The 23,074-nt window shown below is 60.4% G+C and overlaps 1 protein-coding gene across 2 annotated transcripts in view; it reads right to left on the minus strand.

Annotated features, from left to right (window-relative positions):
• Positions 1-14,174: 14,174 nt before the first annotated feature.
• LOC134342243 (upstream stimulatory factor 2-like) overlaps positions 14,175-23,074 on the minus strand; it is an 87,145-nt gene continuing 78,245 nt past the window's right edge. Inside the window, exons 6-10 of one of the 2 annotated variants that reach the window (XM_063040203.1) lie at positions 20,289-20,376; positions 19,614-19,640; positions 17,600-17,658; positions 15,339-15,433; positions 14,175-14,324 (exon numbers count right to left, since the gene is read on the minus strand). In XM_063040203.1, the coding sequence (XP_062896273.1) occupies positions 14,190-14,324; positions 15,339-15,433; positions 17,600-17,658; positions 19,614-19,640; positions 20,289-20,376 (404 nt within the window). In that variant the 3' untranslated portion in view covers positions 14,175-14,189. The remainder of the gene's footprint in view (positions 14,325-15,338; positions 15,434-17,599; positions 17,659-19,613; positions 19,641-20,288; positions 20,377-23,074) is intronic. The other variant, XM_063040204.1, reaches the window with a different exon arrangement.

The following is a 23,074-nucleotide window of genomic DNA, read 5'->3' on the forward strand; positions in this document are numbered from 1 at the left end:
TTTGGAGTTGGGGGGTTCGGGTGCTGTGTTGGAGGGAGGGGGGATTTGGAGTTGGGGGGTTCGGGTGCTGTGTTGGAGGGAGGGGGGGATTTGGAGTTGGGGGGTTCGGGTGCTGTGTTGGAGGGAGGGGGGATTTGGAGTTGGGGGGTTCGGGTGCTGTGTTGGAGGGAGGGGGGATTTGGAGTTGGGGGGTTCGGGTGCTGTGTTGATTTGGAGTTGGGGGGTTCGGGTGCTGTGTTGGAGGGGGGGGGATTTGGAGTTGGGGGGTTCGGGTGCTGTGTTGGAGGGAGGGGGGATTTGGAGTTGGGGGGTTCGGGTGCTGTGTTGGAGGGAGGGGGGGATTTGGAGTTGGGGGGTTCGGGTGCTGTGTTGGAGGGAGGGGGGGATTTGGAGTTGGGGGGTTCGGGTGCTGTGTTGGAGGGAGGGGGGATTTGGAGTTGGGGGGTTCGGGTGCTGTGTTGGAGGGAGGGGGGGATTTGGAGTTGGGGGGTTCGGGTGCTGTGCCGAGGGGAGGGGGGATTTGGAGTTGGGGGGTTCGGGTGCTGTCGAGGGAGGAGGGAGGATTTGGAGTTGGGGGGTTCGGGTGCGAGGGGGGGATTTGGAGTGGGGGGTTGTTGCCGAGGGGAGGGAGGATTTGGAGTTGGGGGGTTCGGGTGCTGTGTTGGAGGGAGGGGGGATTTGGAGTTGGGGGGTTCGGGTGCTGTGTTGGAGGGGAGGGAGGATTTGGAGTTGGGGGGTTCGGGTGCTGTGTTGGAGGGGAGGGGGGATTTGGAGTTGGGGGGTTCGGGTGCTGTGTTGGAGGGAGGGGGGATTTGGAGTTGGGGGGTTCGGGTGCTGTGTTGGAGGGGAGGGAGGATTTGGAGTTGGGGGGTTCGGGTGCTGTGTTGGAGGGAGGGGGGATTTGGAGTTGGGGGGTTCGGGTGCTGTGTTGGAGGGAGGGGGGATTTGGATTTGGGGGGTTCGGGTGCTGTGTTGGAGGGGGGGGATTTGGAGTTGGGGGTTCGGGTGCTGTGTTGGAGGGAGGGGGGATTTGGAGTTGGGGGGTTCGGGTGCTGTGTTGGAGGGGGGGGGATTTGGAGTTGGGGGTTCGGGTGCTGTGTTGAGGATTTGGAGTTGGGGGTTCGGGTGCTGTGTTGGAGGGGAGGGAGGATTTGGAGTTGGGGGTTCGGGTGCTGTGTTGGAGGGGAGGGGATTTGGAGTTGGGGGGTTCGGGTGCTGTGTTGGAGGGGGGGATTTGGAGTTGGGGGGTTCGGGTGCTGTGTTGGAGGGAGGGGGGATTTGGAGTTGGGGGGTTCGGGTGCTGTGTTGGAGGGGAGGGGGGATTTGGAGTTGGGGGGTTCGGGTGCTGTGTTGGAGGGAGGGGGGATTTGGAGTTGGGGGGTTCGGGTGCTGTGTTGGAGGGAGGGGGGGATTTGGAGTTGGGGGGTTCGGGTGCTGTGTTGGAGGGAGGGGGGATTTGGAGTTGGGGGGTTCGGGTGCTGTGTTGGAGGGAGGGGGGATTTGGAGTTGGGGGGTTCGGGTGCTGTGTTGGAGGGAGGGGGGATTTGGAGTTGGGGGGTTCGGGTGCTGTGTTGGAGGGAGGGGGGATTTGGAGTTGGGGGGTTCGGGTGCTGTGTTGGAGGGAGGGGGGGATTTGGAGTTGGGGGGTTCGGGTGCTGTGTTGGAGGGAGGGGGGGATTTGGAGTTGGGGGGTTCGGGTGCTGTGTTGGAGGGAGGGGGGGATTTGGAGTTGGGGGGTTCGGGTGCTGTGTTGGAGGGAGGGGGGGATTTGGAGTTGGGGGGTTCGGGTGCTGTGTTGGAGGGGAGGGGAGGATTTGGAGTTGGGGGGTTCGGGTGCTGTGTTGGAGGGAGGGGGGATTTGGAGTTGGGGGGTTCGGGTGCTGTGTTGGAGGGAGGGGGGATTTGGAGTTGGGGGGTTCGGGTGCTGTGTTGGAGGGAGGGGGGATTTGGAGTTGGGGGGTTCGGGTGCTGTGTTGGAGGGAGGGGGGGATTTGGAGTTGGGGGGTTCGGGTGCTGTGTTGGAGGGAGGGGGGATTTGGAGTTGTGGGGTTCGGGTGCTGTGTTGGAGGGGAGGGAGGATTTGGAGTTGGGGGGTTCGGGTGCTGTGTTGGAGGGAGGGGGGATTTGGAGTTGGGGGGTTCGGGTGCTGTGTTGGAGGGAGGGGGGATTTGGAGTTGGGGGGTTCGGGTGCTGTGTTGAGGGAGGGAGGATTTGGAGTTGGGGGGTTCGGGTGCTGTGTTGGAGGGAGGGAGGATTTGGAGTTGGGGGGTTCGGGTGCTGTGTTGGAGGGAGGGGGGATTTGGAGTTGGGGGGTTCGGGTGCTGTGTTGGAGGGAGGGGGGGATTTGGAGTTGGGGGGTTCGGGTGCTGTGCCGAGGGAGGGGGGGATTTGGAGTTGGGGGGTTCGGGTGCTGTGCCGAGGGAGGGAGGATTTGGAGTTGGGGGGTTCGGGTGCTGTGTTGGAGGGAGGATTTGGAGTTGGTGGGTTCGGGTGCTGTGTTGGAGGGAGGGGGGGATTTGGAGTTGGGGGGTTCGGGTGCTGTGTTGGAGGGAGGGGGGGATTTGGAGTTGGGGGGTTCGGGTGCTGTGCCGAGGGAGGGGGGGATTTGGAGTTGGGGGGTTCGGGTGCTGTGCCGAGGGGAGGGAGGATTTGGAGTTGGGGGGTTCGGGTGCTGTGAGGGAGGGGGGATTTGGAGTTGGGGGGTTCGGGTGCTGTGTTGGAGGGAGGGGGGATTTGGAGTTGGGGGGTTCGGGTGCTGTGTTGGAGGGAGGGGGGGATTTGGAGTTGGGGGGTTCGGGTGCTGTGTTGGAGGGAGGGGGGATTTGGAGTTGGGGGGTTCGGGTGCTGTGTTGGAGGGAGGGGGGATTTGGAGTTGGGGGGTTCGGGTGCTGTGTTGGAGGGAGGGGGGATTTGGATTTGGGGGGTTCGGGTGCTGTGTTGGAGGGAGAGGGGGATTTGGAGTGGGGGGGTTCGGGTGCTGTGTTGGAGGGGAGGGAGGATTTGGAGTTGGGGGTTCGGGTGCTGTGTTGGAGGGAGGGGGGATTTGGAGTTGGGGGGTTCGGGTGCTGTGTTGGAGGGAGGGGGGGATTTGGAGTTGGGGGGTTCGGGTGCTGTGTTGGAGGGAGGGAGGATTTGGAGTTGGGGGGTTCGGGTGCTGTGTTGGAGGGGAGGGAGGATTTGGAGTTGGGGGGTTCGGGTGCTGTGTTGGAGGGGAGGGAGGATTTGGAGTTGGGGGGTTCGGGTGCTGTGTTGGAGGGAGGGGGGATTTGGAGTTGGGGGGTTCGGGTGCTGTGTTGGAGGGAGGGGGAGATTTGGAGTTGGGGGGTTCGGGTGCTGTGTTGGAGGGAGGGGGGATTTGGAGTTGGGGGGTTCGGGTGCTGTGTTGGAGGGAGGGGGGGATTTGGAGTTGGGGGGTTCGGGTGCTGTGTTGGAGGGAGGGTGGGATTTGGAGTTGGGGGGTTCGGGTGCTGTGTTGGAGGGAGGGGGGGATTTGGAGTTGGGGGGTTCGGGTGCTGTGTTGCAGGGAGGGGGGATTTGGAGTTGGGGGGTTCGGGTGCTGTGTTGGAGGGAGGGTGGGATTTGGAGTTGGGGGGTTCGGGTGCTGTGTTGGAGGGAGGGGGGATTTGGAGTTGGGGGGTTCGGGTGCTGTGTTGGAGGGAGGGGGGATTTGGAGTTGGGGGGTTCGGGTGCTGTGTTGGAGGGAGGGGGGATTTGGAGTTGGGGGGTTCGGGTGCTGTGTTGGAGGGAGGGGGGATTTGGAGTTGGGGGGTTCGGGTGCTGTGTTGGAGGGAGGGGGGGATTTGGAGTTGGGGGTTCGGGTGCTGTGCCGAGGGAGGGGGGGATTTGGAGTTGGGGGGTTCGGGTGCTGTGCCGAGGGGAGGGGGGATTTGGAGTTGGGGGGTTCGGGTGCTGTGTTGGAGGGAGGGTGGGATTTGGAGTTGGGGGGTTCGGGTGCTGTGCCGAGGGGAGGGGGGATTTGGAGTTGGGGGGTTCGGGTGCTGTGCCGAGGGGAGGGGGGATTTGGAGTTGGGGGGTTCGGGTGCTGTGCCGAGGGGAGGGAGGATTTGGAGTTGGGGGGTTCGGGTGCTGTGCCGAGGGGAGGGGGGATTTGGAGTTGGGGGGTTCGGGTGCTGTGCCGAGGGGAGGGGGGATTTGGAGTTGGGGGGTTCGGGTGCTGTGCCGAGGGAGGGGGGATTTGGAGTTGGGGGGTTCGGGTGCTGTGCCGAGGGAGGGGGGGATTTGGAGTTGGGGGGTTCGGGTGCTGTGCCGAGGGGAGGGGGGGATTTGGAGTTGGGGGGTTCGGGTGCTGTGTTGGAGGGAGGGGGGGATTTGGAGTTGGGGGGTTCGGGTGCTGTGTTGGAGGGAGGGGGGGATTTGGAGTTGGGGGGTTCGGGTGCTGTGCCGAGGGGAGGGGGGATTTGGAGTTGGGGGGTTCGGGTGCTGTGCCGAGGGGAGGGGGGATTTGGAGTTGGGGGGTTCGGGTGCTGTGCCGAGGGGAGGGAGGGGGGGATTTGGAGTTGGGGGGTTCGGGTGCTGTGCCGAGGGAGGGGGGGATTTGGAGTTGGGGGGTTCGGGTGCTGTGCCGAGGGAGGGGGGGATTTGGAGTTGGGGGGTTCGGGTGCTGTGCCGAGGGGAGGGAGGGGGGGATTTGGAGTTGGGGGGTTCGGGTGCTGTGCCGAGGGAGGGGGGGATTTGGAGTTGGGGGGTTCGGGTGCTGTGTTGGAGGGAGGGGGGGATTTGGAGTTGGGGGGTTCGGGTGCTGTGCCGAGGGGAGGGAGGATTTGGAGTTGGGGGGTTCGGGTGCTGTGCCGAGGGGAGGGAGGGGGGATTTGGAGTTGGGGGGTTCGGGTGCTGTTCCGAGGGGAGGGAGGATTTGGAGTTGGGGGGTTTGGGTGCTGTGTTGGAGGGAGGGGGGGATTTGGAGTTGGGGGGTTCGGGTGCTGTGCCGAGCGGAGGGGGGATTTGGAGTTGGGGGGTTCGGGTGCTGTGTTGGAGTGAGGGAGGATTTGGAGTTGGGGGGTTCGGGTGCTGTGCCGAGGGAGGGGGGATTTGGAGTTGGGGGGTTCGGGTGCTGTGTTGGAGGGAGGGGGGATTTGGAGTTGGGGGGTTCGGGTGCTGTGCCGAGGGAGGGAGGATTTGGAGTTGGGGGGTTCGGGTGCTGTGTTGGAGGGGAGGGAGGATTTGGAGTTGGGGGGTTCGGGTGCTGTGTTGGAGGGAGGGAGGATTTGGAGTTGGGGGGTTCGGGTGCTGTGTTGGAGGGAGGGAGGATTTGGAGTTGGTGGGTTCGGGTGCTGTGTTGGAGGGAGGGGGGATTTGGAGTTGGGGGGTTCGGGTGCTGTGTTGGAGGGGAGGGAGGATTTGGAGTTGCGGGGTTCGGGTGCTGTGTTGGAGGGGAGGGAGGATTTGGAGTTGGGGGGTTCGGGTGCTGTGTTGGAGGGAGGGAGGATTTGGAGTTGGGGGTTCGGGTGCTCTGTTGGAGGGGAGGGAGGATTTGGAGTTGGTGGGGTTCGGGTGCTGTGTTGGAGGGAGGGAGGATTTGGAGTTGGGGGTTCGGGTGCTGTGTTGAGGATTTGGAGTTGGGGGTTCGGGTGCTGTGTTGGAGGGGAGGGAGGATTTGGAGTTGCGGGGTTTGGTGCTGTGTTGAGGATTTGGAGTTGGGGGGTTCGGGTGCTGTGTTGGAGGGAGGGAGGATTTGGAGTTGGGGGGTTCGGGTGCTGTGTTGGAGGGAGGGGGGATTTGGAGTTGGGGGGTTCGGGTGCTGTGTTGGAGGGAGGGGGGATTTGGAGTTGGGGGGTTCGGGTGCTGTGTTGGAGGGGGGGGGGATTTGGAGTTGAGTTGGGGAGTTCGGGTGTTGTGTTGGAGGGAGGGGGGATTTGGAGTTGGTGGGTTCGGGTGCTGTGTTGGAGGGAGGGGGGATTTGGAGTTGGGGGGTTTGGGTGCTGTGTTGGAGGGAGGGAGGATTTGGAGTTGGGGGGTTCGGGTGCTGTGTTGGAGGGAGGGGGGATTTGGAGTTGGGGGGTTCGGGTGCTGTGTTGGAGGGAGGGGGGATTTGGAGTTGGGGGGTTCGGGTGCTGTGTTGGAGGGAGGGGGGGATTTGGAGTTGGGGGTTCGGGTGCTGTGTTGGAGGGAGGGAGGATTTGGAGTTGGGGGGTTCGGGTGCTGTGCCGAGGGGAGGGGGGATTTGGAGTTGGGGGGTTCGGGTGCTGTGTTGAGGATTTGGAGTTGGGGGGTTCGGGTGCTGTGTTGAGGATTTGGAGTTGGGGGGTTCGGGTGCTGTGTTGGAGGGAGGGGGGATTTGGAGTTGGGGGGTTCGGGTGCTGTGTTGGAGGGAGGGGGGATTTGGAGTTGGTGGGGTTCGGGTGCTGTGTTGGAGGGAGGGAGGATTTGGAGTTGGGGGGTTCGGGTGCTGTGTTGGAGGGGAGGGAGGATTTGGAGTTGGGGGGTTCGGGTGCTGTGTTGGAGGGAGGGGGGATTTGGAGTTGGGGGGTTCGGGTGCTGTGTTGGAGGGAGGGAGGATTTGGAGTTGGGGGTTCGGGTGCTGTGTTGGAGGGAGGGGGGATTTGGAGTTGGGGGGTTCGGGTGCTGTGTTGGAGGGAGGGGGGGATTTGGAGTTGGGGGGTTCGGGTGCTGTGTTGGAGGGAGGGGGGGATTTGGAGTTGGGGGGTTCGGGTGCTGTGTTGGAGGGGAGGGAGGATTTGGAGTTGGGGGGTTCGGGTGCTGTGTTGGAGGGGAGGGAGGATTTGGAGTTGGTGGGTTCGGGTGCTGTGTTGGAGGGGAGGGAGGATTTGGAGTTGGGGGGTTCGGGTGCTGTGTTGGAGGGAGGGGGGATTTGGAGTTGGGGGGTTCGGGTGCTGTGTTGGAGGGAGGGGGGATTTGGAGTTGGGGGGTTCGGGTGCTGTGTTGGAGGGAGGGGGGATTTGGAGTTGGGGGGTTCGGGTGCTGTGTTGGAGGGAGGGGGGATTTGGAGTTGGGGGGTTCGGGTGCTGTGTTGAGGATTTGGAGTTGGGGGGTTCGGGTGCTGTGTTGAGGATTTGGAGTTGGGGGGTTCGGGTGCTGTGTTGGAGGGAGGGGGGATTTGGAGTTGCGGGGTTCGGGTGCTGTGTTGGAGGGGAGGGGGGATTTGGAGTTGGGGGGTTCGGGTGCTGTGTTGAGGATTTGGAGTTGGGGGGTTCGGGTGCTGTGTTGGAGGGGAGAGAGGATTTGGAGTTGAGGGTTCGGGTGTTGTGTTGAGGATTTGGAGTTGGGGGGTTCGGGTGCTGTGTTGAGGATTTGGAGTTGGGGGGTTCGGGTGCTGTGTTGGAGGGGAGGGAGGATTTGGAGTTGGTGGGTTCGGGTGCTGTGTTGGAGGGGAGGGAGGATTTGGAGTTGGGGGGTTCGGGTGCTGTGTTGGAGGGGAGGGGGGATTTGGAGTTGGGGGGTTCGGGTGCTGTGTTGGAGGGAGGGGGGATTTGGAGTTGGGGGGTTCGGGTGCTGTGTTGGAGGGAGGGGGGGATTTGGAGTTGGGGGGTTCGGGTGCTGTGTTGGAGGGAGGGGGGATTTGGAGTTGGGGGGTTCGGGTGCTGTGTTGAGGATTTGGAGTTGGGGGGTTCGGGTGCTGTGTTGAGGATTTGGAGTTGGTGGGTTCGGGTGCTGTGTTGAGGATTTGGAGTTGGGGGGCTCGGGTGCTGTGTTGAGGATTTGGAGTTGGGGGGTTCGGGTGCTGTGTTGAGGATTTGGAGTTGGGGGGTTCGGGTGCTGTGTTGAGGATTTGGAGTTGGGGGGTTCGGGTGCTGTGTTGAGGATTTGGAGTTGGGGGGTTCGGGTGCTGTGTTGAGGATTTGGAGTTGACGGGTTCGGGTGCTGTGTTGAGGATTTGGAGTTGGGGGGTTCGGGTGCTGTGTTGAGGATTTGGAGTTGGGGGGTTCGGGTGCTGTGTTGAGGATTTGGAGTTGGGGGGTTCGGGTGCTGTGTTGCAGGGAGGGGGGATTTGGAGTTGGGGGGTTCGGGTGCTGTGCCGAGGGAGGGGGGGATTTGGAGTTGGGGGGTTCGGGTGCTGTGTTGGAGGGAGGGGGGATTTGGAGTTGGGGGGTTCGGGTGCTGTGGGGGATTTGGAGTTGGGGGGTTCGGGTGCTGTGGGGGATTTGGAGTTGGGGGGTTCGGGTGCTGTGCCGAGGGAGGGAGGATTTGGAGTTGGGGGGTTCGGGTGCTGTGCCGAGGGAGGGAGGATTTGGAGTGGGGGGTTCGGGTGCTGTGTTGGAGGGGAGGGAGGATTTGGAGTTGGGGGGTTCGGGTGCTGTGCCGAGGGAGGGAGGATTTGGAGTTGGGGGGTTCGGGTGCTGTGCCGAGTGAGGGAGGATTTGGAGTTGGGGGGTTCGGGTGCTGTGCCGAGTGAGGGAGGATTTGGAGTTGGGGGGTTCGGGTGCTGTGTTGGAGGGAGGGGGGGATTTGGAGTTGGGGGGTTCGAGTGCTGTGCCGAGGGGAGGGGGGATTTGGAGTGGGGGGTTCGGGTGCTGTGGGGGATTTGGAGTTGGGGGGTTCGGGTGCTGTGTCGAGGGAGGGAGGATTTGGAGTGGGGGGTTCGGGTGCTGTGGGGGATTTGGAGTTGGGGGGTTCGGGTGCTGTGCCGAGGGAGGGAGGATTTGGAGTTGGGGGGTTCGGGTGCTGTGCCGAGGGAGGGAGGATTTGGAGTGGGGGGTTCGGGTGCTGTGTTGGAGGGGTGGGAGGATTTGGAGTTGGGGGGTTCGGGTGCTGTGTTGGAGGGAGGGAGGATTTGGAGTTGGGGGGTTCGGGTGCTGTGCCGAGGGAGGGAGGATTTGGAGTTGGGGGGTTCGGGTGCTGTGTTGGAGGGGAGGGAGGATTTGGAGTTGGGGGGTTCGGGTGCTGTGCCGAGGGAGGGAGGATTTGGAGTTGGGGGGTTCGGGTGCTGTGGGGGATTTGGAGTTGGGGGGTTCGGGTGCTGTGCCGAGGGGAGGGGGGATTTGGAGTGGGGGGTTCGGGTGCTGTGGGGGATTTGGAGTTGGGGGGTTCGGGTGCTGTGCCGAGTGAGGGAGGATTTGGAGTTGGGGGGTTCGGGTGCTGTGTTGGAGGGAGGGGGGGATTTGGAGTGGGGGGTTCGGGTGCTGTGCCGAGGGAGGGAGGATTTGGAGTGGGGGGTTCGGGTGCTGTGTTGGAGGGGAGGGAGGATTTGGAGTTGGGGGGTTCGGGTGCTGTGCCGAGGGAGGGAGGATTTGGAGTTGGGGGGTTCGGGTGCTGTGCCGAGGGAGGGAGGATTTGGAGTTGGGGGGTTCGGGTGCTGTGCCGAGTGAGGGAGGATTTGGAGTTGGGGGGTTCGGGTGCTGTGTTGGAGGGAGGGGGGATTTGGAGTTGTGGGGTTCGAGTGCTGTGCCGAGGGGAGGGGGGATTTGGAGTGGGGGGTTCGGGTGCTGTGGGGGATTTGGAGTTGGGGGGTTCGGGTGCTGTGTCGAGGGAGGGAGGATTTGGAGTGGGGGGTTCGGGTGCTGTGGGGGATTTGGAGTTGGGGGGTTCGGGTGCTGTGCCGAGGGAGGGAGGATTTGGAGTTGGGGGGTTCGGGTGCTGTGCCGAGGGAGGGAGGATTTGGAGTGGGGGGTTCGGGTGCTGTGTTGGAGGGGAGGGAGGATTTGGAGTTGGGGGGTTCGGGTGCTGTGCCGAGGGAGGGAGGATTTGGAGTTGGGGGGTTCGGGTGCTGTGCCGAGGGAGGGAGGATTTGGAGTGGGGGGTTCGGGTGCTCTGTTGGAGGGGAGGGAGGATTTGGAGTTGGGGGGTTCGGGTGCTGTGCCGAGGGAGGGAGGATTTGGAGTGGGGGGTTCGGGTGCTGTGTTGGAGGGGAGGGAGGATTTGGAGTTGGGGGGTTCGGGTGCTGTGCCGAGGGAGGGAGGATTTGGAGTGGGGGGTTCGGGTGCTGTGCCGAGGGAGGGAGGATTTGGAGTTGGGGGGTTCGGGTGTTGTGCCGAGGGAGGGAGGATTTGGAGTTGGGGGGTTCGGGTGCTGTGCCGAGGGGAGGGAGGGGAGGATTTGGAGTTGGGGGGTTCGGGTGCTGTGCCGAGGGAGGGAGGATTTGGAGTGGGGGGTTCGGGTGCTGTGCCGAGGGAGGGAGGATTTGGAGTTGGGGGGTTCGGGTGCTGTGCCGAGGGAGGGAGGATTTGGAGTGGGGGGGTTCGGGTGCTGTGCCGAGGGAGGGAGGATTTGGAGATGGGGGGTTCGGGTGCTGTGCCGAGGGAGGGAGGATTTGGAGTTGGGGGGTTCGGGTGCTGTGTTGGAGGGAGGGGGGGATTTGGAGTTGGGGGGTTCGGGTGCTGTGCCGAGGGGAGGGGGGATTTGGAGTTGGGGGGTTCGGGTGCTGTGGGGGATTTGGAGTTGGGGGGTTCGGGTGCTGTGTCGAGGGAGGGAGGATTTGGAGTGGGGGGTTCGGGTGCTGTGGGGGATTTGGAGTTGGGGGGTTCGGGTGCTGTGCCGAGGGAGGGAGGATTTGGAGTTGGGGGGTTCGGGTGCTGTGCCGAGGGAGGGAGGATTTGGAGTTGGGGGGTTCGGGTGCTGTGTTGGAGGGGAGGGAGGATTTGGAGTTGGGGGGTTCGGGTGCTGTGCCGAGGGAGGGAGGATTTGGAGTTGGGGGGTTCGGGTGCTGTGCCGAGGGAGGGAGGATTTGGAGTTGGGGGGTTCGGGTGCTGTGCCGAGGGAGGGAGGATTTGGAGTTGGGGGGTTCGGGTGCTGTGGGGGATTTGGAGTTGGGGGGTTCGGGTGCTGTGTTGAGGATTTGGAGTTGGTGGGTTCGGGTGCTGTGTTGAGGATTTGGAGTTGGGGGGCTCGGGTGCTGTGTTGAGGATTTGGAGTTGGGGGGTTCGGGTGCTGTGTTGAGGATTTGGAGTTGGGGGGTTCGGGTGCTGTGTTGAGGATTTGGAGTTGGGGGGTTCGGGTGCTGTGTTGAGGATTTGGAGTTGGGGGGTTCGGGTGCTGTGTTGAGGATTTGGAGTTGACGGGTTCGGGTGCTGTGTTGAGGATTTGGAGTTGGGGGGTTCGGGTGCTGTGTTGAGGATTTGGAGTTGGGGGGTTCGGGTGCTGTGTTGAGGATTTGGAGTTGGGGGGTTCGGGTGCTGTGTTGCAGGGAGGGGGGATTTGGAGTTGGGGGGTTCGGGTGCTGTGCCGAGGGAGGGGGGATTTGGAGTTGGGGGGTTCGGGTGCTGTGTTGGAGGGAGGGGGGAAATTGGAGTTGGGGGGTTCGGGTGCTGTGTTGGAGGGAGGGGGGATTTGGAGTTGGGGGGTTCGGGTGCTGTGGGGGATTTGGAGTTGGGGGGTTCGGGTGCTGTGCCGAGGGAGGGAGGATTTGGAGTTGGGGGGTTCGGGTGCTGTGCCGAGGGAGGGAGGATTTGGAGTGGGGGGTTCGGGTGCTGTGTTGGAGGGGAGGGAGGATTTGGAGTTGGGGGGTTCGGGTGCTGTGCCGAGGGAGGGAGGATTTGGAGTTGGGGGGTTCGGGTGCTGTGCCGAGGGAGGGAGGATTTGGAGTTGGGGGGTTCGGGTGCTGTGCCGAGGGAGGGAGGATTTGGAGTTGGGGGGTTCGGGTGCTGTGGGGGATTTGGAGTTGGGGGGTTCGGGTGCTGTGCCGAGGGGAGGGGGGATTTGGAGTTGGGGGGTTCCGGTGCTGTGTTGGAGGGAGGGAGGAGTTGGAGTTGGGGGGTTCGGGTGCTGTGTCGAGGGAGGGAGGATTTGGAGTGGGGGGTTCGGGTGCTGTGGGGGATTTGGAGTTGGGGGGTTCGGGTGCTGTGCCGAGGGAGGGAGGATTTGGAGTTGGGGGGTTCGGGTGCTGTGCCGAGGGAGGGAGGATTTGGAGTGGGGGGTTCGGGTGCTGTGTTGGAGGGGTGGGAGGATTTGGAGTTGGGGGGTTCGGGTGCTGTGTTGGAGGGAGGGAGGATTTGGAGTTGGGGGGTTCGGGTGCTGTGCCGAGGGAGGGAGGATTTGGAGTTGGGGGGTTCGGGTGCTGTGTTGGAGGGGAGGGAGGATTTGGAGTTGGGGGGTTCGGGTGCTGTGCCGAGGGAGGGAGGATTTGGAGTTGGGGGGTTCGGGTGCTGTGGGGGATTTGGAGTTGGGGGGTTCGGGTGCTGTGCCGAGGGGAGGGGGGATTTGGAGTTGGGGGGTTCGGGTGCTGTGTTGGAGGGAGGGGGGATTTGGAGTTGGGGGGTTCGGGTGCTGTGCCGAGGGAGGGAGGATTTGGAGTGGGGGGTTCGGGTGCTGTGGGGGATTTGGAGTTGGGGGGTTCGGGTGCTGTGCCGAGGGAGGGAGGATTTGGAGTGGGGGGTTCGGGTGCTGTGTTGGAGGGGAGGGAGGATTTGGAGTTGGGGGGTTCGGGTGCTGTGCCGAGGGAGGGAGGATTTGGAGTTGGGGGGTTCGGGTGCTGTGCCGAGGGAGGGAGGATTTGGAGTTGGGGGGTTCGGGTGCTGTGCCGAGTGAGGGAGGATTTGGAGTTGGGGGGTTCGGGTGCTGTGTTGGAGGGAGGGGGGGATTTGGAGTTGGGGGGTTCGAGTGCTGTGCCGAGGGGAGGGGGGATTTGGAGTGGGGGGTTCGGGTGCTGTGGGGGATTTGGAGTTGGGGGGTTCGGGTGCTGTGTCGAGGGAGGGAGGATTTGGAGTGGGGGGTTCGGGTGCTGTGGGGGATTTGGAGTTGGGGGGTTCGGGTGCTGTGCCGAGGGAGGGAGGATTTGGAGTTGGGGGGTTCGGGTGCTGTGCCGAGGGAGGGAGGATTTGGAGTGGGGGGTTCGGGTGCTGTGTTGGAGGGGAGGGAGGATTTGGAGTTGGGGGGTTCGGGTGCTGTGCCGAGGGAGGGAGGATTTGGAGTTGGGGGGTTCGGGTGCTGTGCCGAGGGAGGGAGGATTTGGAGTGGGGGGTTCGGGTGCTCTGTTGGAGGGGAGGGAGGATTTGGAGTTGGGGGGTTCGGGTGCTGTGCCGAGGGAGGGAGGATTTGGAGTGGGGGGTTCGGGTGCTGTGTTGGAGGGGAGGGAGGATTTGGAGTTGGGGGGTTCGGGTGCTGTGCCGAGGGAGGGAGGATTTGGAGTGGGGGGTTCGGGTGCTGTGCCGAGGGAGGGAGGATTTGGAGTTGGGGGGTTCGGGTGCTGTGCCGAGGGAGGGAGGATTTGGAGTGGGGGGTTCGGGTGCTGTGCCGAGGGAGGGAGGATTTGGAGTTGGGGGGTTCGGGTGCTGTGCCGAGGGAGGGAGGATTTGGAGTGGGGGGGTTCGGGTGCTGTGCCGAGGGAGGGAGGATTTGGAGATGGGGGGTTCGGGTGCTGTGCCGAGGGAGGGAGGATTTGGAGTTGGGGGGTTCGGGTGCTGTGGGGGATTTGGAGTTGGGGGGTTCGGGTGCTGTGCCGAGGGGAGGGGGGATTTGGAGTGGGGGGTTCGGGTGCTGTGGGGGATTTGGAGTTGGGGGGTTCGGGTGCTGTGTCGAGGGAGGGAGGATTTGGAGTGGGGGGTTCGGGTGCTGTGGGGGATTTGGAGTTGGGGGGTTCGGGTGCTGTGCCGAGGGAGGGAGGATTTGGAGTTGGGGGGTTCGGGTGCTGTGCCGAGGGAGGGAGGATTTGGAGTGGGGGGTTCGGGTGCTGTGTTGGAGGGGAGGGAGGATTTGGAGTTGGGGGGTTCGGGTGCTGTGCCGAGGGAGGGAGGATTTGGAGTTGGGGGGTTCGGGTGCTGTGCCGAGGGAGGGAGGATTTGGAGTTGGGGGGTTCGGGTGCTGTGCCGAGGGAGGGAGGATTTGGAGTTGGGGGGTTCGGGTGCTGTGGGGGATTTGGAGTTGGGGGGTTCGGGTGCTGTGCCGAGGGAGGGAGGATTTGGAGTTGGGGGGTTCGGGTGCTGTGCCGAGGGAGGGAGGATTTGGAGTTGGGGGGTTCGGGTGCTGTGTTGGAGGGGAGGGAGGATTTGGAGTTGGGGGGTTCGGGTGCTGTGCCGAGGGGAGGGAGGATTTGGAGTTGGGGGGTTCGGGTGCTGTGCCGAGGGAGGGAGGATTTGGAGTGGGGGGTTCGGGTGCTGTGCCGAGGGAGGGAGGATTTGGAGTTGGGGGGTTCGGGTGCTGTGCCGAGGGAGGGAGGATTTGGAGTTGGGGGGTTCGGGTGCTGTGTTGGAGGGGAGGGAGGATTTGGAGTGGGGGGTTCGGGTGCTGTGCCGAGGGAGGGAGGATTTGGAGTGGGGGGTTCGGGTGCTGTGCCGAGGGGCTCACACCTGCTGCCGTAACATGTCGTTGTCGAGCTGCAACCGCTCCGTCTCTTTGAAGCTTTCCTGCATGCGCTGGTTGGTCTGTCGCAGTTCCCGAATGTAGTCGCATGCTTTGGAGAGGATCCCACCTTTACTCTGGGGTCAAAGAATAGGCAAGGTTAGCTTCCTCACAGGGTGAGCCCATCTCTGAGTGACACTCGCACTTTACCCATCACACTCTCCCAGGGTCAGACACAGAGTGAATCTCCCTCCACAATTTACCCTTCACACACTCCCAGGGTCAGACACAGAGTGAATCTCCCTCCACACTGTCCCATCACACACTCCCAGGGTCAGACACAGAGTGAATCTCCCTCCACAATTTACCCTTCACACACTCCTAGGGTCAGACACGGAGTGAATCTCCCTCCACACTGTCCCTTCACACACTCCTAGGGTCAGACACGGAGTGAATCTCCCTCCACACCGTCCCATCACACACTCCTGGGGTCAGACACAGAGTGAAGCTCCCTCCACACTGTCCCATCACACACTCCTAGGGTCAGACACGGAGTGAAGCTCCCTTTTCACTGTCCCATCACACACTCCTGGGGTCAGACACAGAGTGAAGCTCCCTCTACACTGTCCCATCACACACTCCCAGGGCCAGACACAGAGTGAAGCTCCCTCTACACTGTCTCATCACACACTCCCAGGGTCAGAAACAGTGAATCTCCCGCCACTCTGTCCCATCACACACTCCCAGGGTCAGACACAGAGTGAAACTCTCTCCACTCCATCCCATCACACAGTCCCGGGGTCAGACACAGAGTGAAACTCCCTCCACACTGTCCCATCACACACTCCCAGTGTCAGACACAGAGTGAATCTCCCTCCACACTGTCCCATCACACACTCCCAGTGTCAGACACAGAGTGAATCTCCCTCCACACTGTCCCATCACACACTCCCAGTGTCAGACACAGAGTGAAACTCTCTCCACTCCGTCCCATCACACACTCCCAGTGTCAGACACTGAGTGAAACTCTCTCCACTCCGTCCTTTCACACAGTCCCGGGGTTGGACAGATTAAAGCTCTCTCCACACTGTCCCAAGGAGGTGAAAGGTGGAAATCATGCACTCTCACCCTGTCACTCTCTGATTTCTAACCTGTCCGGTCTTTGTGTTGTCTGCGTTACAGTCCGGGATAATCTTTGAAAGTTGAACGATCCAGTTGTTGATCTTGTCTCTTCGCCGCCTCTCCACTGGGGCGGGTGGAAAGGGAAGGAGATGGGGGTGGGAGAGAGGGGCAGAGAGAGAGAGAGAGAGAGAGAGGGAGAGAGGGAGAAGTGAATGAGGGAAAACAAGAGAAGAGAGTGAGATTGAATGAGGGGCAAAGGAGAGAGAGGGAGAACGAGGGGGGAGCAGGCATGGAGAGAGGGTAGGTAGAGGGGAAAGGGGAGGGGTAAAAAGGGAAAGGGAGGGGTGAAGATGGGGAAGAGGGTGGGAGGGGGAGAGAGGAGGGAGAAAGGGGGAGATGGGAGAGAGGGGGAGATGGGAGAGAGGGGAAGGGGAGAGAGGGAATGGGGAGAGAGGGAAAGGGGGAGAGAGGGGAAGGGGGAGAGAGGGGAAGGGGGAGAGAGGGGAAGGGGAGAGAGGGGAAGGGGAGAGAGGGGAAGGGGAGAGAGGGGAAGGGGGACAGAGGGGAAGGGGAGAGAGGGGAAGGGGAGAGAGGGAATGGGGAGAGAGGGAAAGGGGGAGAGAGGGGAAGGGGGAGAGAGGGGAAGGGGAGAGAGGGGAAGGGGAGAGAGGGGAAGGGGGAGAGAGGGGAAGGGGAGAGAGGGGAAGGGGAGAGAGGGGAAGGGGAGAGAGGGGAAGGGGGACAGAGGGGAAGGGGAGAGAGGGGAAGGGGAGAGAGGGGAAGGGGGAGAGAGGGGAAGGGGAGAGAGGGGAAGGGGAGAGAGGGGAAGGGGAGAGAGGGGAAGGGGGACAGAGGGGAAGGGGAGAGAGGGGAAGGGGAGAGAGGGGAAGGGGAGAGAGGGTAGGTAGAGGGGTAAGGGGAGGGGTAAAAAGGGGAAGGGAGGGGGTGAAGTTAGGAAGAGGGGAAGAGGGGGAGTAAGGTAAGAGGAGGGGAAGGGGGGAGTAAGGTAAGGGGAGGGGAAGAGGGGAGGGGGCAGGAGGGCAGAGAGTGGATAGGGGAAGGGGAGAAAGTGGATAGGGGAGGTGTGGAGAGGGGAGGGGAGGGAGGCAAGAGAGACAAAGGGAGGGGGGAGGGGGAGAGGGGAAGGGGGGTGGGGGGGAGTGAGGGGAGAGAGAGGGAAAGATAGTTCACTCATGGGCAATCTCGAAGCATTGTTACAACATCCGCACTTCCCCACCTATACCCCCTGTGAACATTACATAATTCCCAAAACATCTTAAGGGAGGGATTTGATGAGGGAGTGCTGTAGGAGGGGCAGTAAGGGGTGAGGAGGGAACGCTGTGGGAGGGGGTGAAGAGGGAACGCTGTGGAGGGATGAGGAGGGAACACTGTGAGGGGAGTGAGGAGGGAACGCTGTGGAAGGGGTGAGGAGGAAACGCTGTGGGAGGGGGTGAGGAGGAAACGCTGTGGGAGGGGGTGAGGAGGGAACGCTGTGGGAGGGGTGAGGAGGGAACACTGGAAGAGGTGAGGAGGGAACGCCGTGGGAGGGGTGAGGAGGGAACGCTGTGGGAGGGGTGAGGAGCGAACGCTGTGGGGGGGGTGAGGAGGGAACGCTGTGGGAGGGGTGAGGAGGGAACACTGTGGGAGGGGGGTGAGGAGGGAACACTGTGGGAGGGACGGTGAGGAGGGAACGCTGTGGGAGGAGTGAGGAGGGAACGCTGTGGGAGGGGTGAGGAGGGAACGCTGTGGAAGGGGTGAGGAGGGAACGCCGTGGGAGGAGGTGAGGAGGGAACGCCGTGGGAGGGGTGAGGAGGGAACGCCGTGGGAGTGGTGAAGAGGGAACGCCGTGGGAGGGGGTGAGGAGGGAACGCTGTGGGAGGGGGTGAGGAGGGAACGCTGTGGGAGGGGGTGAGGAGGGAACACTGTGGGAGGAGGTGAGGAGGGAACGCTGTGGGAGGGGTGAGGAGGGAACACTGTGGGAGGAGGTGAGGAGGGAACGCTGTGGGAGGGGTGAGGAGGGAACACTGTGGAGGGGGTGAGGAGGGAACGCTGTGGAGGGGGTGAGGAGGGAACGCTGTGGGAGGGGTGAGGAGGGAACGCTATGGGGCGGTGAGGAGGGAACGCCGTGGGAGGGGTGAGGAGGGAGTGCTGTGGGGGGGTGAGAAGGGAACGCTGTCTCAGACGGGTTGTTGAGTGATGGACAGTGGGGGCCTGGCATCACTGTGTGCACACTCGGCAGAGTTGTAACACCCCACTTTTCTTGCTTTACATCACCCTATCCAACACCAACCTTCATTGTGCTGTGCCCTCCTTCTCTCGTCCCTCGGGGTGCGCGGACCGTCGATCTTCCTGAGGGTCGGGGGGAGAAAACATAAAGATAGGAATGTGAAGGGGGTGGGGGTGGTGTGGGGATGGGTTGTGGTGAGTGAAGGGGGTTGTGTTTCCGCTCGCTCCCCTCCCTCCAGGGCCACTGTGACGGATTTTCGGGTCGGGAGAACGTGGAGATAAGAGGCAGAGTGGAAGGAGAGAGTAGGGAGAGAGAGAATGGGGCGAGATTATCTGTCCCTTTAACATACCTTCAGTCACCATTAAACACTGTAAAGAAAGGTTTGGATATTCCCCTGTCCCACACACAGTCTCCAACCAACACACAGTCCAGTAATACCTCCCAACCTACAGGTGGCAACATGATCCAGTCTGGAGAGATGTAATACCTCTTCCAAACCTGTAGGAGGCAGCACAGCTCAGTCTGGAGAGGTGTGATATCTTCTCCTGACCTGAAGGTGGCAGCATGATGCAGTTTTGAGAGGACCTGGATGGGGCAGCACCATCCATCCTGAGAGGTGCAATATCTCTTCCCAAATGGCAGGGGGTGGGGCAACGATCCACCCACGGCTGCAGATCTCTTGGCTTGAGGGGGAGTCACTCTGGGGTGGGGGTCACCACCTTCAGGTAGGAACTCTCACACCAGACTCCCTCGTCTAACTTCCTGCAGCCAGCAGGATCTGGTAGCAATCCAGAGGTAATCCTTTTGGGGTGAGGGGGCGGCTGAGGGCAGGTGGAGGGGAAAAAGCTTCCATTCCAAGAGGAAGATTTCCATGCAGTGGGTTAGGGGAATACACCCTGAAGGGTCTTCACCAACCAATATTGTGGGGGCTGGGGGGAGAGTTGTGTGGGACCCTCCGGACCACCAGGGGGCAGCAGTGGGCAGTCAGGGGTGCAAGGAACCCTCCAAACCACCAGGGGGCTGCACCCTGACATGGTGGTGGGGTGCCCTCCAGCACCTTCCGCAGTCCAAGGCCAAGACTGCAGAAATCTGAGATCTTACTCAAATTCCAGTTTCCAGAGCCGCAATCGACGAGGGGAAGGTGTTGGGAGGAGGGGAACCTGCAGGGGTGATGTCCCTCTAATTCCATTCCCCCCCCCCACCTGTTGCCCTCATCTCTCCAGGCAGGGACAGGTGAAGGGTCCAGCAGGCTGTCGTACAGCCCAGGCAAGTGACCGTGGTTGGTGCATTCCCTACGTGGTGTACTCTGCAACCAGTGTGTGTCGCTGCTGGGGGAGGGGGGTTTACGGCAGGTGGGTATTGGTGTGCCCTGCCGCAGACTTTGAGAGTTGTTGAAGTTGCACTTACCCAGGGAAGTGGGAAGTGTCCATCACCCTCCTGACCTGTATTCGGGGGGCAGGTAACGTGGCAGATGTGGAGTGCAAGGACTAACCCCACCCATTAGACTTTCTGGTCTCCTCCCACTTTCCATATACTCTGTACCCCACACTCATCACTCTTTCCCCGGCTGGGGAGTGTGCAGTCCAATCCCATGAAGTTGGTTAGTCCACCCAGTTCATATCCACGTCACCTGGTCTGCACCCCCCCCTCCCATCTACAGGTCAGGAGTGTGATGGGACCATTCCCACGTCCTTGGGTGGGGTCAGTCCAGGCACTCCACATCTGCCACGTTATCTGTACTCCCATCAACAGGTCAGGAGTGTGATGGAGCACTCCCCACTTCAGTCCATGCACTCCACATTACCTGTTCCTCAAGGAAGAGGAAGGAGGATACAGGGGTGGGGAGGGGGATAGGAGAGGTTTCAGGATTTGGTAAAGGGAGGGGAATGAGTATCCTATCCCACAAACCAGTCAGGAAGGGAGTGTTGGACAGAGCAGACATTGAATGACTCTGGGTGTGGGGAGACCCAAACCGGTAGAAGGGGCTTGGGTCCCTTCGGACAGCGGAGAGTTGGGTGGTGTGACGCGACGGAGGGGTGGGTGGGGGTGCCGGGGAGGGGCTGCCAGAGACACGTACATGTTGCTGAGTTCAGAGTCTTCTTTTCTGTGGAGAAAATAACAGGTCACCATAGAAACGGACTCCAGTCCCAGGCGCCCCGAGGGAGAGCAGCCAGTACAGCCTCTGCCCCAACCCCCGACTCATCTCTGCTGGACTCCAGGCACCCCTCCCTCTCCCTCTCCCGCCACCCCACCATTTCAACCAGCTCCTCTCAGACCATGGCCGAGTCAGGAACTGAAAACTTCCACACCCCAAAATCCACTCTGTGGAAGGCTGCTCTCTCTGTCAGCAAGACACCTGAAACTTTTCAGAGGGCTCGACCTTCTCTTGCCTCACTCACCCATTTCCCACCCAACAGCACCCCCAAATCACCTCCTCCCTCCACTGATGATCTACCGAAGCACTCCTACTCTGATGCCCCTCCCGGACCAACCCCAATCTCTCCTCATCCAGAAGTATGCAGGGGGGGAGGGGGGAATACTCTCCACCCCATCCGTAGAGAGCAAAGTTGGTCGCGGGAGCAAGAGCAGATAGAGACCCTGGTTGGCACCAAATATCCTTCCTCCACATTGCAGGATGCCTGCAGCCAGCAGGTGGGGGTGGCGCTCCACGCAGGGCACCGAGGTGCACCACCCCCACCTATCGGCCTCCGAGGAAATCTCACATACACACAAAGGCCAGCAGCATACTTACGGTGAGTATGTGTGTGTACGTGGAGCGATCGTCCGCTGTGAACCCGTCTGTAGCACGTCCTGGGGCGTCATCATCACGTAGAATTGTCCTGCAAAGTTGCCAGAAGACATCAGAGTGCAGCTCCCTCCATTGCATCCCATCATTCACTCCCAGGGTCAGACACAGAGTGAAGCTCCCTCCATTGCATCCCATCATTCACTCCCAGGGTCAGACACAGAGTGAAGCTCCCAAAAACACCATCCTGTCACTCATTCCCAGGGTCAGATACAGAGTGAAGCTCCCTCCATTGCATCCCATCATTCACTCCCAGGGTCAGACACAGAGTGAAGCTCCCTCCATTGCATCCCATCATTCACTCCCAGGGTCAGACACAGAGTGAAGCTCCCTCCATTGCATCCCATCATTCACTCCCAGGGTCAGACACAGAGTGAAGCTCCCTCCATTGCATCCCATCACTCACTCCCAGGGTCAGACACAGAATGAAGCTCCCTCCATTGCATCCCATCATTCACTCCCAGGGTCAGACACAGAGTGAAGCTCCCTCCATTGCATCCCATCACTCACTCCCAGGGTCAGACACAGAGTGAAGCTCCCTCCATTGCATCCCATCACTCACTCCCAGGGTCAGACACAGAGTGAAGCTCCCAAAAACACCATCCTGTCACTCACTCCCAGGGTCAGACACAGAGTGAAGCTCCCTCCATTGCATCCCATCATTCACTCCCAGGGTCAGACACAGAGTGAAGCTCCCAAAAACACCATCCTGTCACTCACTCCCAGGGTCAGACACAGAGTGAAGCTCCCTCCATTGCATCCCATCATTCACTCCCAGGGTCAGACACAGAGTGAAGCTCCCAAAAACACCATCCTGTCACTCATTCCCAGGGTCAGATACAGAGTGAAGCTCCCTCCATTGCATCCCATCATTCACTCCCAGGGTCAGACACAGAGTGAAGCTCCCTCCACACCGTCCCATCATTCACTCCCAGGGTCAGACACAGAGTGAAGCTCCCTCCACACCGTCCCATCATTCACTCCCAGGGTCAGACACAGAGTGAAGCTCCCTCCATTGCATCCCATCATTCACTCCCAGGGTCAGACACAGAGTGAAGCTCCCAAAAACACCATCCTGTCACTCACTCCCAGGGTCAGACACAGAGTGAAGCTCCCTCCATTGCATCCCATCATTCACTCCCAGGGTCAGACACAGAGTGAAGCTCCCAAAAACACCATCCTGTCACTCATTCCCAGGGTCAGATACAGAGTGAAGCTCCCTCCATTGCATCCCATCATTCACTCCCAGGGTCAGACACAGAGTGAAGCTCCCTCCACACCGTCCCATCATTCACTCCCAGGGTCAGACACAGAGTGAAGCTCCCTCCACACCGTCCCATCATTCACTCCCAGGGTCAGACACAGAGTGAAGCTCCCTCCATTGCATCCCATCATTCACTCCCAGGGTCAGACACAGAGTGAAGCTCCCAAAAACACCATCCTGTCACTCATTCCCAGGGTCAGACACAGAGTGCAACTCTCTCCAGAGCTGGCTATAGTAAATTGGAAGGAGATGCTGGCAGGGCAGCAGTAGCAGGAGCTTCTGGGAAAATGAGGAGGGTGCAGGATAGGTGTATTCCAAAAGTGAAGAAATACTCAAAAGCAAAATAGTACAACCATGGCCGACAAGGTCAGTCAAAGCTTATGTAAAAGCAGTTGAGGACATACAACAAAGCAAAAATTAGTGGGAAGACAGAGGATTGGGAAGCTTTTAAAAACCTACAGAGAGCAACTAAAAGAGTCATTAGGAGGGAAAAGATGAAATATGAAAACAAGCTGGCAAACAATATCGAACGAAGTAGATAGTAAAAGATATTACCAGAATGTAAACATAAAACGAGATGACAGTGGACATACAGTCACTAGAAAATATGGCCAGAGAAATAATAACAAAGACAAAAAGATGGCAGATGAACTAGGTGAGTACTTTGCATCGGTCTTTACTAGAGAATACACGAGCAGTGTGCCAGATGTTGAAGGGTTTGACAGAAGAGAAGTGAATGCATTTACTATTATAGGGGAGAAGGTGCTCAAAAAGCTGAAAGATCTAAGGACAAATAAGTCACCCAGATCAGATGAACTGCACCCTAGGGATCTGAAAGAGGTAGTGTTAGAGATTGTGGAGGCATTAGAAATGATCTTTCAAAAATCTCTGGACGCCGGCATGGTGCCAGAGGATTGGAAAATTGCGAATGTTACTCCACTCTTTAAGAAAGGAGGAAGGCAGCAGAAATGAAATTATAGACCAGTTATTCTGACCTCAATGGTTGGGAAGATGTTGGAGTCAATTGTTAAGGAAAAGGTTATGCAGTACTTAATGACACAAGACAAGACAGGACAAACTCAGCATGGTTTCCTTAAGGGAAAGTCTTGCCTGACGAACCTGCTGGAATTCTTTGATGAGATTACAAGATAAAGGGGATGCAGTGGATGTCGTATACTTGGACTTTCAGAAGACCTTTGACAAGGTGCTGCACATGAGGCTTACAGGAAAGTTACTAGCATGGTTAGAGTATTGGCTGATTGGTAGGAGGCAGTGAGTGGAAATAAAAGCATCCTTTTCTGGTTGGCTGCCAGTGACCAGTGGTGTTCCGCAGGGGTCGGTGTTGGGACCACTTCTTTTTATGCTGTATATCAATGATATAGATGATGGAATAGATGGATTTGTTGCCAAGTTTGCAGATGATATGAAGATTGGTGGAGGGGCAGGTCGTGTGGAGGAAACAGTTAGG

The sequence above is a fragment of the Mobula hypostoma genome, unplaced genomic scaffold (assembly GCF_963921235.1).
Source record: "Mobula hypostoma unplaced genomic scaffold, sMobHyp1.1 scaffold_175, whole genome shotgun sequence".
Taxonomy (NCBI): domain Eukaryota; kingdom Metazoa; phylum Chordata; class Chondrichthyes; order Myliobatiformes; family Myliobatidae; genus Mobula; species Mobula hypostoma.